This window comes from Xyrauchen texanus, chromosome 23, assembly GCF_025860055.1.
Source record: "Xyrauchen texanus isolate HMW12.3.18 chromosome 23, RBS_HiC_50CHRs, whole genome shotgun sequence".
Classification (NCBI taxonomy): Eukaryota; Metazoa; Chordata; class Actinopteri; order Cypriniformes; family Catostomidae; genus Xyrauchen; species Xyrauchen texanus.
Window position 1 is genome coordinate 36,415,368 of NC_068298.1, and position 15,522 is coordinate 36,430,889.

Below are 15,522 nucleotides of genomic sequence, written 5' to 3' on the forward strand. Positions count from 1 at the left end.
GTACCATGATAAATATCGGTATATAGATTGGTCCATGGTCTCACCAGTACTTTATAGTACATTTTCAAGTTTTTAAATATTGGTGTTTTGACTTTATTAAACTATTATCCATTTATATATTTATTAAACTACTAATTATCGTTATTGAATTTTTAACTATTTAGCTATTGTTATACTATTATTATTTTTAGATAATAATATATATATAATAATAATAATAATATCATCATCATCATCATCATCATCATCATCAGGGGTTGACTGATATGTTTTTTTCAGGGCTGATACCGATAACAATTATTAATCATCAAGGAGAACGATAACTGATATTTGGGGCAGATATACACTTGCAGTAAAAATTTAAATTTTAAAAATGATAACAGATGATAACCTGGATGAGAGACCTCCTGTGAAAAACCAAGGTTGCTTCTGGAAGAGGTGTTATTGAGGCCAGCAGGGGGTGTTCACACTGCAGTCTTTGTGGGTCCTAATGCCCCAGTATAGTAATGGGGACTCTATACTGTAAAAATGCACCATCCTTCGGATAAGATTTTAAACTGAGGTCCTGACTCTCTGTGTCATTAAAAATCCCAGGACACTTCTTGAAAAGAGTAGGGGTGTAACCCCGGTGTACAGACCAAATTCCCCCATTGGCCCTTCTCAATCATGGCCTCCTAATAATCACCATCCATAAATTGGCTCTATAACTCTACTATCTCCTCTCCATCAATAGCTGGTGTTTGGGGGAGCGTATTGGCACACTATGGCTGCCGTCACAGGTGCTATATAATTGCAATCTTCATTAATTTTTTCACACACAGCTCTGTTGTTTTGACACGCAAATGGACATTATAACTGAAATATTCCCATCTGAATCGATATCACATCAAAAGTTTGTGAATCAGAATCGATTTGAAAAATCTGTATCAATACGCAGCTCTAATTCACAGTGCATCATGGGAGCAGGCTGTCCCTGCAGAGCTCTTTTGGCATGATTTGTTGACTGCGATTCTCTGATTGGTGGATTTTTCTCTTCAGGATCATGGGTACTGTAGTTCTTTACCAGGAATTGCTCTATTATACACAATTTTATCAAAATAAAGATGATATGTGGACAGATGGCTTCAACAGAAGCATATAGCCTTGATTAGCAACCTTGAAGCGCACGGTAGGTTGTGCTTTAAAGGTTTATATAAAATGTATTCGCATATGGAGAAAATAAATTATACTTTTACTTCTGGAATCAGACTGTGGCGCTCTTAAGAATTCTTGTGATCAGTCTTAAAGTCAACCACAAAAATGTAACTGTGACAACACTGCAAAGGATTTGAGGGACTCTGTAAAAGAATGAGTTCATTGTGACAGCGGTACAAAAAAACAAAAAGCTTGTTGGCAAAGGAGTGTTAATCTTGGCACTTGAGATTAAGCTTTGAAAAGCATTTTAGGAAAGCATCTGCCAAATTCAAAATATTGTTTTTAAAAAGTAGATATTTAAATATGAACTTTAGTACAGGTGCGTTATTAAACCCCAAATACATATATATTTCTTTTAAATGTTACTCACAGTATTGATTATATGAAGTCTAGCACTCAAGCTTTGCACTTTCAGCCCTATTAGTCCAACCACTGATGATGAATAGCTATTCAACTCTGCCCTCTAGTGGAGAACACTACACCACCACAGCATAGGGCATGACTTGAAATTCAGTTAAACAGGCAATGCTCAGTCAACTTGAATCTACATTCACTACCTCTGTAATGTGACATATTTCCAGATTAAACCGAAGCAAGATTTGAGAAGATTTTACAACAGTTGCTTAAAACAATGCCTAAATATTTGGCTGTAACCTTCACCAAAAGCCCATGTGCCCTAAGTGCCAACAGCCAAAAAGAAAAGTAATTTCAAAATTTTCTATGGAATAATATGCACTGGTGCACATAAATGGTGCACATTAAGGCCAGAAATATGCTTAAAGTAAATAGGGTACATTCTGATTTCACGTTGACTTGACTGTTCACTAGCATTAAACTACTCTAAAAGCTCCTTTTTTTTTTTTTTTTTACAAAATCTCCATGCAAACTAAAGCAAGGAAATTCACCAGGATCAGTATATCTTAGAATTGCATGATGTTTAGCATCATCCAAATATATCTGCACACAATCACAATCCAGCAGTGAACAACAATAATTTCCCCCATACATGAAGCTTAAGTAAATCTTCAGGCATTCCAATATATGCAACCACAGGATGTGCTGAGCACTTGAGGATTCATATCAGTACTGCACCACCAGGGGGATCTGTACACAATGCATCTCAATGCTGAAGATCGTTTGTAAGTGGATGAGATCGGGATGACCTCACTACCACAGACACCATAACACCAATCAGGTAATTCTCAGTTTTGTGAGTCTCATCAAACTGAGTCACTGCCAACGCTGATGCATTTATGTGTGCTTGTCTATCGAGTCGTGTCACCATGCAGTTCACCAGAAAGGGGGCAATGATTGAAGCAGGTTTAACTAAATATACAATGACCAGCATTAATCCAGTTATAGATTATCAGTCCAATCCATATTTCTTTGCATAAATCATGTCTGTCAAGCCTGTTAACAACCAAGTTTTATATTATTTATTTTGTGCTAGAAAATAAACTGTCGACAGCATAAAACCATTGAAAAGAGATATTTAGAAAGCAAAAATGGCAATTTTCACAATTCAACTATGGTAATAATTTTGCGCATTTGTTGGGCCTATACAGTTCATGGTCATTTTAATAAATGTCATGATTCTAAGGACATTTTTGTTCTATGCTGGGTCACCACTTGATGTCCGGTATAAGCACAACTAGTTGGAAACCACTTTATAAAGCAATCTCACTGCCAATAACTGTGGCACCAGCATCCTGAGAAAAGAGTGCTGCCACTGTAAAAATAAAATGGTTCGAAATGTATCCATCTCTATGAATTTATGACGGTTTGTCAGTGAAACACCGTAATATACAGCCACGACAATCCAGGAGCTCTGGAATGTGTCCGATTTGGTGTTAGTCATCCATATAAATCACCAACTAGATGGCATTGTGGTATAGCTACTGCAATGCGCATCTAGAACACAACTGAGTTGCCGTGTCAACAGAAGCCAACAGATGGAAACAATATCAACAGGGTGCACTTTTAAATGTGGGCCACCATTAATACTAAAATCACTTAAAGGCAATATAAAACAGCAGAGACATTTTAGCAGAGATGGACCACTGGTATTAAAATAAATGAGTAAAATTTACTCTAGACCCTAAACCCAACAGATAGTGTTTTAAAATATAAATGATACAATAAAAAAAAAAGACAACCTAATCACTAAACCGAACAGATAGTGTTTTAAAATGCATAAGCGAGGGGCCTGGATAGCTCAGCAAGATGCTGCCTACCACCCCTGGAGTCTCGAGTTAGAATCCAGGGCATGCGGAGTGACTCCAGTCAGGTCTCCTAAGCAACCAATTGGCCCTGTTGCTAGGGAGGGTAGAGTCACATGGGGTAACCTCCTTGGGCACATTGGGAATTCCAAATTGGGGAGAAGGGGAGAGAAAAAAAAAATCCATAAGCAAAACGAAAAGCACAATTTATGAAGTAAGCACATCTTTCCATATCACTGTGGTGTCATGTGTCAGCTTGCGTTCTTGAGCGGTCTTGATACTCGGTCTGCTGGGTTCAAAGTCCAGTGCTCTATCATGCAAGCTGATTATATCAGAATAAGCGCATATAAGTAGGAAGGTCTATAATACAGGTGTAAAAAAAAAAAATATATATTGTTTTCAAATGATGCGTTAGAGTGTGTCGATATCTTAACATAGCAGTGTATGAGTATAGAGAGAAAAAGTAGTGTTTATTAAGTCCTAATGAGCTTTTGACCTTATTCTTAAAGAGTGAATGTGAATAAAACACAAGTGTTGTAGCTCCTCTAGTGTTCATTTCATCTAGAAACCGCAGCGATTTGTACCTGGAGTCACGTATATCGAGTTTTGCAAAATTGTATATATTGTCACGTTTTCACCAGGTTGCAAGTAGCTCAACCACAGGAGGAGAGGCAGTCACACTGGACGAATGTATTCTTTACAGCTGGACGAAGCACAACTAAATGTATCTCGAGACGAGATTTACAAAGTTACAACAACCTTTTACTTGACAGCGTCTTAAAAACACATAGTTTACCACCAAAAGTGTTCGACAGACAATTAACCTCCTGAAACCCTGACAAGATCGCTTTTCCATTTCCCTTCATGATTTGTAACTACAATTGCCTGATAACCATAAAAACAAAGCAATTTCTTATAACAGCAAATAGTTTGCCTAAAAATGGATGTCCACATATGGGGACAGTGGGTCCATGATTTAACGTTTTTAATTAATTCCAAGTTGTAGAATGTCAGCTTTATGTATCAAATGGTTTATAGCAATTTATTTATTTCTCTACTTTGGCAACAATTTCTCAATCCACTCTCTGTAAATTGTCCAACAAACAAGTGGTAGCCAGTGCTGTAGCATTTGAAAAATCCCAAATCAGTTCTGAACTTCATCAATTCTTAATAAAAGTAATGGTCAACATAGTCCAATGAATGCCAATCGGTTCAAACATCATCTGTAGCCTGGAACTGAACTCTTAAGATAAAGTCAGGAATTAATGCACTTAGCTGCATAGGAAAGCTATGTAAGCTGCCTATCAGTTAATGGTTTAACCTAAAGCATTTTGTATGAACACACTGGTCTCAGGACAATTTGAAAGGCATATTATGTTGATCCTACAGCTTCCAAAGGCAGCCTTTTCCAGCTTTAAGACAGCCATTGATTTCCTATGGTTGTTACACCCACTGGGTCTTGAGTTTTCATAAATAATGTCCCACTATCCTTGTGTGAGGACAACGTGATTAACAGTGTTCTCTCTTTATCAATGAATTACATTTTAATATTTGCACATCAGATAAAACTACATATGTTACTCTTTTGGCTTGTAGGGCTCTCCATGTCTCAGTCTAACCATTAGACAACCAGGTGTTGGACAAAGCTGAAAACTGGACTCAGAGAAGATGACCTTACTCCAGTCGTCTATGGTCCAATCATTATGGTCTCTTACAAAACTCAGCCTGGCTCTTCTTTCCTTTTCTTTCCCTAGGTCTCAAAACAGTCCACCCCGTGCACTTCACCCCAGCTGCATTTGCCATTCTTTTTGTAGGTCTCTTGATGTCATCCATAGGTTGTCGAGTGACATTCAAATGAGTTGGCAGTCATCCCGATCAGTGGAGAGTCGTTTTCACCCTCTGCCAGTCTGTAGCTTTGCTGTCAAGCAGACAATGTCTGCTGCGTTACCTTGTTCTTATTAACCGCTGTCTTTGAAATTAAGGATGGAAGCAACCTGACGCTCACTGTATCCCTCTGCCAGTAAAGCTAGAATTGAACCCTTTTCCTCACTGAAAACTTTTCTTTTCAACTCTTTTGGAATGGTCAATAGTTAAGTTAATTTTGAGGTAATACTAGCACTGTTTTTGCCATCCAACTGGTCCTATTCCAAGATAATGGTGATGACCACAGAAGTGGTTTTTATACTTTTCCTCATTAAATAAGATTTGGTTCAGGTGATCACCTAATCAGTAACTCATTAAGCAAAAGAGTGTTGGAATTCAACAGACACTGGAGGAATGGCTACCTTATATGTTGAGATGCTGATTTAAGAAAAATGTGGTGTGACACACACACACACACACACACACACACACACAGTATATGGGAGAGAGAAGGTTATATTTAAAACATATAGATGGAGAAAGAAAGAGGAAATGGCTATAGGTCAAGTTGTCGTTTGCTCTTAAGTGCAGCCCATGACTTGAAGGCAATGCATTGCAGCACAGTCTATTAGATTTAAAATATATACAGCTATATGCTGCTTTCACACTGTTCTCTATGGATTTGTAGTTTCTCTTAGAATTACTAAACTCTAGATTTCCGTACAATAAATTGATCTTGGATCACTGCACAGGAAAATTCTCAGACTGCGGTGAGATTTACAAGAAGTATCAGTCAGGGACATGGACTTTTCACTCCCCTTCTCACTCCTCCCCAGATCCGGCCTGTACAGACACACACCTGAGAGAACTCAGTGAAAAATGCACCCAGGGGAGACCACACAACCCTCATTTAGCTACAGGCAAATCAGAATTGTCTCATTCTCTCTCAAACACACACACATAGCCTAATTTAAACACTGTGTACTGTTGTTAAGGCATGCTAGATTTAGTCATGGTGTAATTTGAAATAAAAATAAGGTTTTTCTTTTTTTATTTAATTTAAGGGTGCAGTTAAGAAAATGTATAATCTGCACAACCCAACTGCACACCCTAACATTATCAGGGCTTATGATATTATATTGTCTGACATACATCTGTCTCACATTGTCTTGAACTTTGTTAAAGCCAAATATAACTAATGGACAGTTATTTCACCAATAAAGCTTCAAAGCAAATCAGTCTTGGCAAGTTTAACCTACAAGATTTAAAAATGATATGGGGAAGAGAAAAAAAAAAACATGACTGTGTAAAGCCACCTTGATGCTAGCGTGTTGAGAATAGTAATAGCATTACTACAGTATGTGGTTATCAAGTTGTTCTGGGTGATTTTAACATATTGCTAGGTTGCAAAGGTATTCAGGTTGTTGCTTGGAACAAACAGTGCAGGATGTAATTCAATCTCCGAAGATAAATAATGTTTGACATTTGCACGCCCCCTAAACCTAAAAATGAGCAACAATAACAGTAATGCTTTCCTTAGCGTTACACTGAAGTTCTAGCTCAAGTTCGGTCCTCACTTCTTCATTAGGACCCCTGACGTTCAGTTCCATTATTCAGACTAATTAGTGCAGAAAACTACTGTCCCACATTCATCTGTCTGGACAAACTGAGGACAGCGTCACTCTTTATCTGAATGTAACCATTACTGTGACTGCAGTATTATGGGATGTCTCTGTGTATTGTAGAGTGTTCTTAACAGTACAGGGATGTGGAAGGAGCTCTTGGACCAGCAGGTTTTTCAGAACTGTCGCTGTAGGCATCAGGATTTTATTTTACTCTCTCTCTCTCTCTCTCTCTCTCTCTCTCTCTCAGAGAAAGAGCTGTGCTGTATCCACCTCTTTGTGTTTGTCATGTCTTGCGGAACAGCAGAGACCTCAATAAAGAGAGAGAAGAAAAAAACTTCCATTGATGGACCGAGACATACTTTGCATATATACTTTAAAAAGAATATTTCATTGTGTAACATAACATTAAAAGGAACAGTTCACAGAAAGAGTCATATCAATGGACCATAAGATTTAAGGATTGGCAACTTGGCCAGTAAGCAACCTGCCAGATCAATCTAGCAACCACATACCAACGTTCTGGCAACCATAGGGTTTTGCACGGGCAAGTACCACAAAGCTACCGGTAGTTTGATCAACAACTTCAAAAACTCAGCAAATTTCCAATGGGATTTACCAAACCACATCACAGCCTTTACAAGTGGAGACCAGGCTATTCATTGGACTCTTAAAAAGACACAACAGTTTCAGATTTACAGGTGATCAAATTGATGGTTGTATATCAGGCTGATAGGGTCACAGTGACAACCACCCCACTGCGGTGTTGAAGTGGCACAGGCCCATTCATAACACAAGTTACGAATAGCATGCAACCTGTTCAAGTTCACCAGTGCATTTGCTTTATAATCTGTGCAGATGGAAGTTGTAATATTATATTCAAGTTATTGATATCTGATTAATGTCATATACATATAGACCATTTCAAGCAAGTAAACAATAACAAAGGATTTAGAATGCGACTGATCCGAAAGCACCTCTGGAATCATTAACGGATCCTTTAAATAAGACACTAACATATTTTCTCAAAGAAAATCAAACATTTACCTGAAGTGACTTATCCAGACGTGTTGTTGATACTGAGCATCTACGCAAGAGAGGCGATGAATTTATATCATAGTTTAGATGCACACTATTATTTCCTCAGCGACAGCCGCTCAATAAAGCTGTTATACAGAATAACTAACATGACTGTTCTCCCTTCAAAGTGCCCATTCGGAGGGTGATATATCCTATTTAGAACGCAGTCTGAATTCGAAAACTAGCAGGAAATGTTCAAGGAACCTAAAGACATCACTTCCTTAAACCATCTTCAAATTTCTTGTCTTTAGCATGCATTTGAAAAAAAGGTGATTAACCCAACGAACGCTTCAGTTCAGTTTTTTCAGCTCCAGCAGCTCAGACAGGGAAATCCTCAAAATACTATGACATTTTTTTGACATTTGTTTTATCTATCCATCTATCTACACCGATCAGCCACAACATTAAAACCACCTGCCTAATATTGTGTAGGTCCCCCTTGTGCCACCGAAACAGCGCCAATCCGTTTCTCAGAAGAGCATTCTGATATTATATTCTTCTCAACACAATTGTACAGACCGGTTATCTGATTTACCGTAGACTTTGTCAGTTCAAACCAGTCTGGCCATTCTCTGTTGACCTCTCTCATCAACAAAGTGTTTCCATCCACAGAACTGCCGCTCACTGGATGATTTTTTGGTTTTGGCATCATTCTGAGTAAATTCTAGAGACTGTTGTGCATGAAAATCCCAGAAGATCCGCAGTTACAGAAATACTCAAACCAGCCCGTCTGGAACCAACAATCATGCCACATTCCAAATCGCTGAGATCAAATTTTTTCCACATTCTGATGGTTGATGTGAACATTAACTGAAGCTCCTGACCTGTAACTGCATGATTTTATGCACTGCACTACTTCTACATGATTGGTTGATTAGATAATAACATTATCAGACGGGCAGTATTTCTGTAACTGCCAGAGGTGTGGACTCGAGTCGCGTGACTTGGACTTGACTCAGACTCGAGTCACTAATTTGATGACTCGCGACTCGACAGAATCAAAAAAGACTCAGCCATCTGACTTGGAAATACTTGTACTGTTTAAAACCGAAGATAAGAATATGGAGTGTTCAAATCAACACTCCATATTCAACCAATCAGAAAACCAACCAATCTGGACCAAGTTTGAAGACCGCAGCGCGCATTTAAGGACAAGGACACAGCAAAATGATACCAAAGGTGATATAATTGGGATATATTGAATACAGCGTTAAAGGCAACAAAAGGATTGCAACATGTAGAACCTGTGGTTCCAAAATTACAGACACCTCATCGACAACGTCCAATTTTGTGAGGCATCTGATAATCCACAGACAGAGGTAAGTTGTTAACTAATTTACGTCAGCTATGGTTCAGTAACATACATGTCTATGGCAGCACATGGCAGATATACAGGCTAACAAAGTCTGCATATCGAACCGCAAACTACTTTTTACCGCGGTCAGTAGCGTTTAACGTTTTATAGCAATTGGTGTAATGGACAAAATCTACCCGGTGTTATTACGCCGTTGTATGACCTCGATAAAGGAACGCCAATTATTGTGACCACACACGTTGGTGCTTTTTGAGCATAACTGGTTAGAACATGCATGTAAACACACTCATTCTTTTGCGGACGTGCTGGTCCTCTGTTATGCGTTTAGCTATATTTATTTAATTATATTGGTTATGGTTCTAAAAATCACAAAACCGATAATTTACTCTGTTCGCAGCCCTTTACAGTATATAACTCGTATATGCAACTTAAATGTCTGCAATTAGCCACTGCCTGGTAATATTTCAGATTTCATTCACCAGTTCAGCGTCCTTTCACTGCATGTTTAGAGTAAAAGTTTGGTTTGCCTTAATGTGTGTCCAAAGATAAGATCCACGTATCGTCTTTATTACCCTCTTTGGTCTTTACAGGTAGATATCGATAAAAAAAAGTAAAATAAAATTAGAAACTTCTAGATAAAATTTGTATACATTTACTATAGTAATTAATACTCTGACACTAATTTGGAAAAAGCGCACTAATGACTTGTTTAAGACTTGAAGCTAAAAGTTGAGGACTTGTAAATTGACTTGGACTTGCCTGCCTTGACTTGGGACCTGACTTGGGACTTGCCTGCCTTGACTTGGGACCTGACTTGGGACTTGCCTGCCTTGGCTTGGGACTTGACTCGGGACTTTAATGCAATGACTTTAGACTTACTTGTGACTTGGAAAACAATGACTTGGTCCCACCTCTGGTAACTGCTGATCTCCTGATATTAAATAAACCTGGTTCTTAAGGGGGCGTCTAACCCTATATATCACAATTATATTTAAGCAATATCACATGAGCAAGAGTGCGATATGTCCCTCCATCAGCACTGATGTGATTTGGCCACAGGTAATCACAGCAGTCCTGATGTAGGGCCATATAGCACAATTGCGAGTGTGATATTGCTTATATACAACAGTTCAATGAACAAGTAAATTTTTAAAAATGAGGAAAAACTGAGTACGGAAATAAAAACGCATTTGTGCATGGAACTACTTTATTACGTGGCGGATCAGAATATGCCATTGCAGGTTCAAACCAAATGATGCATCAAAGCCTCCGTTTGTAATTCAAAAATAGTATCACGGCTTGTGCCGTTTCTACCAAGTTATTGGATGGATGGATGTGTGTGTGAGAGAGAGAGAGAGAGAGAGTGTGTAATCACCTTTTGCCACACTGGAAGCAGAGATGCTGTCAGCTTTCTGGAGATCAGCTTTCTCAGTGGAAAAGTAGCCGTCCAAGTGGGGGTAATTCTCCCTATTTCATGGTAGCCGGAGTGCAAGAAACTTTCACTATAGAAACCGCAATGTCCTCCGCCATTTTGAACAGTTGATCAGGCTATTGTGCCTCTCAGCTGTGAGCTGTGAGCTGATGAGCCGTAATGCTTCAGTTGTTCGTTTAAAGCCATTTAAAGCCGTTTTCTAGCTTATGTAATGTAGTAGTAATACGAACGATCACGGAGCACTGGTGTATGTAAACAATGACTGACGAATTCACTTCAAGTCACCAACTGCTCATATTACACACAAAAATTATCAAATGCCACCACGGGCTGGCTAACATATGTAATGTAAAAAATATATATATATATAAAAAAAAAGTTTACCTGTAAAAAAAAAAAAACTGATCAAATAAATAGCTCTTAACAGATCTGCACTGCTCTTACACTTTAGTTTAGAACGGCACGAACACAAGCGGAGTGATACACACACAGTGAAGCGTCAGTGTGCTGATGGTGTCAGACCATCAGTAGCCTAATCATGGAACGTCTTTCGTCTAATCAGATTCGAGGACCGGAACTAACTGTTGTATATATATGCGTACGCACGCTATTACGCCGTTTTAGGGCTTTCTCGGTTAATTGTTATATTCATTGTCATATTTCTTGAGGCACATGTGTGCTTCACATCTTTAGAAGTCATTTTTACGTATTTAAATTCAAATATATATATCAATTATAAAATAGGAATATATGATTTCTTTAAGGCTTTAAAATCTTATGACATAAATTATGTTTTAAATATCAAAATATTTCTAAATTCTTAATATACAGTACGTCTCTCTTTTTGGTCAACTTTAGTTTTGGTCAATTTTACATTTAGACTGTTGTTTTTGAAACTCATTATTCTATTTTAGTTTTTAAATTATGTATTTTTTATATTTATATTAGATCATTTATTTTATATTATATCATGCAGAAGTAAAATATTCCTCTCCCAATTTCTGCACTTTCACGCATTATTTTGCTCTTTGATTAAAACCACGAGCCCTTATTTCTCTTAATACAAAACCTTTCAGATTTTGTTTAATCATTTTATCACTCCACAGAAATAGAGGAAGCGCGCGGCTCTTTTTCTGTGTCACAGCATGTCATTAACACTGCATGTATAAACCCGCTATGACAAGGAATATTTGCCATTACACGATCTTTAAATCATAAAATCAGAGTGCTTTGTGTGCAATATCAAAGTGTATATTTGTTAGTTTATATATTTGAGGCAGTTTTGCGGCAACCACTGCTGACAGTGCGAGCATCAGAGCGTTTGTTGTGGATTTCACGAGCTCTTCCACATAGGAGCTGCTCCAGTTGACGTCTGCGGTGTGGCTCAGTGATGCTCAGAGCTCAACTGAATGACACAATCATGCCGCTCATGGTTTTTATACAGTGTGTATATATATATATATATATATATATATATATATATATATATATATATATATATATATTATATTATTCGCTTACAATTATCATACTGGTCATTAAAAATGTGATTGGCATTTGAAAAGCGCAGTAATCACAGCTCAGACGATTATTTAATAATGGCGACAGGCTGGTCTGTCTACACTGTTGACTCGGTCACTGACCTTTTGGCTGGTGGTTATGCATGAGACATTAGTGGTCATTAAGTGTTTCTGTGAAACTAACAACAAAGATGTAAGAATTTGAAAACTTTATCTTTTCATTTGTTTAACAACATTAACTTACAATAGTCAAAGTACACACTGTTATAGTGTGTTAAAATACAACATGACAAAAGCACTGTTGATCTCCTCGTTTCATTCCAACCTACATTTACATCAGTTATCGCCAGGAAAGCACAAGGCACATTCACTGACATCACACTCAACACAGAAGCGGAACGCCTATGTTATGTGCATGTGCAGCGTACATAATGTATACTGTGGATGCAACCAACTTGCAGAGGCTTCTGCTTGGTCTTAAAGGCTTGATTTTAACGCAAGGGGCTAAAATATTCCGATTGCACTACGATTAAGAAAATCATATTAAAATGTACTTATTTGTCAAAAGTCAGGGGCTGAGCCCCCTCAGCTATAACGGTTACATGAGTCTCGTTGCTTCTTACAACTTGCTGTAAGTGGCACACAAGTAGATCATTGGACAAAGCAATATTAAAACAAGAAGTATTTGCCTTCCTCAACCTATACTCAAGCTCCATATTTTACCACACTGATAGCCCCAAAATTACATTACAGAAACTCTTCTAAATCAACATAACATTCCACTTTTCATCTTGAACAAAAAACACAAAGTAGGCCTAACACTTAATTTCAACATTTACTTTCTTCATCAAGCCTCCTGCAAAGCATGCTGGAAACTACAATTCACTGCAGTTTATGCCAACAAAAATGTATTAAGTAAAGCTGACACTTCCTTCCATTGAAACACACCAGTTACATTAAGTTTACTTGATTACTTGCATCTGTTGAGTAATATGAACAAGGGATGATTCAGTAAAACTAACAAGGTAATTCAAAGAATAACATGAAATTGCCATGGAATATGTCCAAAAATAATATGATATTACCATGGGACTTAATAATAACTCATGATACTGAATATCTACCATATTCATATTTCATGGTACTTCAAATAATACAACAGAATTACCATGGTACATCTCCAAAATCAATGGCACTAATAAGATGCCTAAAAGAAAACTTAATTTTATTTATTTATTTTAAATGGTACTATTACGGTATATGTCCTAAACTATAATTTTATGGTACATTGATTTATAGGCTACCGCTTTTTTTCGATTCCTATATTCATGCACCATGGTACACCAAGCTGCTTCAAAGAATACAAATTACAACGGAACGTGTCCAGAAAACATGGCAAGACATACCATGCCGGAATGCAATATATATATATATATATATATATATATATATATATATATATAAAATATATAAATAATACAATACAATACAATACATGCACCATACACATCGTTCTTACCGAGATATTTGATGTCGAAGCCCTGCGGGGGTTTGAGGGACCTTCTCATCCATGCTTCCCTCAACACCTCCAGGTGATCCTCCTTCCCCTGGATCAGTAACACATGCTCATCGATCCAGCCCAGGAAAAAGGTCTCGGCTATGGCATCGGCCACCATCTTATTCCAGAAATATTTCATGTTGAGGCTTTTGAAGTCGGCGAATATCTCGTAGCCGGTGTGATGGTGCGGCGGCTCCTCGCTCTCCGTCACCCCGGGCGCGTCCTTCGCCACGACGCGCGACAGCACGATGGCCAGCGAGTGCGGCGCGATCTGCAGGAACGGCTCCATCGATCCACGCGAAGAAAATAAGGCGATTGATGTGATTGATTGATTGATTGAGCGCGTGCGCCAACACGCGCACCCGCAGCCAGACAAAGAGCGCTTTTGCGCGTTAGTTCATCTGACCTGCCTACACAAGGTGATGCAATTATTATTATAGCCTACTATAAGAACATAAGGGTGATGTGTACAGGATGAGATCATTATCATTCCAAACAAAAAGCTGGCTGGGTGCACGATGTCATTTTAGCGTAATGGAGGAATGCTCATGTTATTCTCCGCTGAAACCGCCGCATATTATCCATTCCTCACCTTCACCGGAGACATCAGAGAGAGCGGCGTGAAAATAACGTCATACACTTCGAGCAGGGATGCGGGATGCAGTGAAACATTATTTGTCGATATTCCAGGATTCAAATGTCCGCAGAATGGGGAAGAGATGTTTATGGCCGAAAGCAGGATTGAGATTTCTCGCGGGGGTTTTCACTCGTCGAGATGCGGTGTATCCCTGCAGGCCGGTGCGTGACGATGCCTGTGTGATTTACCGCGTATGAGCAGGTTGTTACCTTGAAGCTCCCGCAGCTCACACAGTGACGCCCTCTACTGGCGGAGGGCAGTTACTGCAAGCGCAATTCCTCACTCAAACTTCCGTTTGGACATTGAATCACGTGCAGGATATGAATAAACGCTACCTACAATCAGCGATACAATTACTATTAGTGAAAATACCGATTCTTGATATCAAAAATGGAATTTCAACTAGTACAAGACATGTTTTCCTATTTTTTTTTTTTTTTTTTTTTTTATTATCTTTTATTTATCTGTATTTTCACTTTTCTTTTTTGGTACGCTAAGTGAATTTGCTCCAAATATTAAACACAATGCAACATAGCATACAATGGAAGATGCTAAATACAACACAGAACAATATACACACAAACATATAAGAATTTACACAACATACACACCAATACTATGGTGGCCCAGGAGCACACACCATACCAAACTAAACAAAGCTAATAAAAGCTGAAAACACAGTGGAAATAAACAACAGCAAAACCAAATTAAGCTACAACACAACAAGGAAAAAGCCACAACGCAACTAAATTTAGTCACAAGATAACAGAAAATCCACAACATAACAAAATTAAGATACAACACTACAGGAAAGCCACTACAACAAAATGTAATCACAAAATAGCAGAAAAACCACATCACAACCAAATAAAGCCACAACACAATGGAAAAAAAAGCTTTAGGACAACCATTTTAATCTATATCACAACAAAATGAAGCCACAACATGATGGAATTTAGCCACAACACACGCACACACACACACACACACACACACACACACACACACACACACACACACAAATAAACATTAAAACTACGAAATGAAGCCTTTTCTTGTCTGATCATTTTGTTGTGTCGTGG

At 38.2% G+C, this 15,522-nt stretch overlaps 1 protein-coding gene across 2 annotated transcripts in view; it reads right to left on the reverse strand.

The window, feature by feature from the left end:
* The window catches only part of LOC127663352 (storkhead-box protein 2-like), a 112,193-nt gene extending 97,677 nt beyond the window's left edge, over positions 1–14,516 (reverse strand). For both annotated transcript variants that reach the window (XM_052154900.1, XM_052154901.1), the window contains exon 1: positions 13,765–14,516. In XM_052154900.1, coding sequence (XP_052010860.1) covers positions 13,765–14,092 — 328 coding nt within the window. In that variant the 5' untranslated portion in view covers positions 14,093–14,516. The remainder of the gene's footprint in view (positions 1–13,764) is intronic.
* Positions 14,517–15,522: the final 1,006 nt, after the last annotated feature.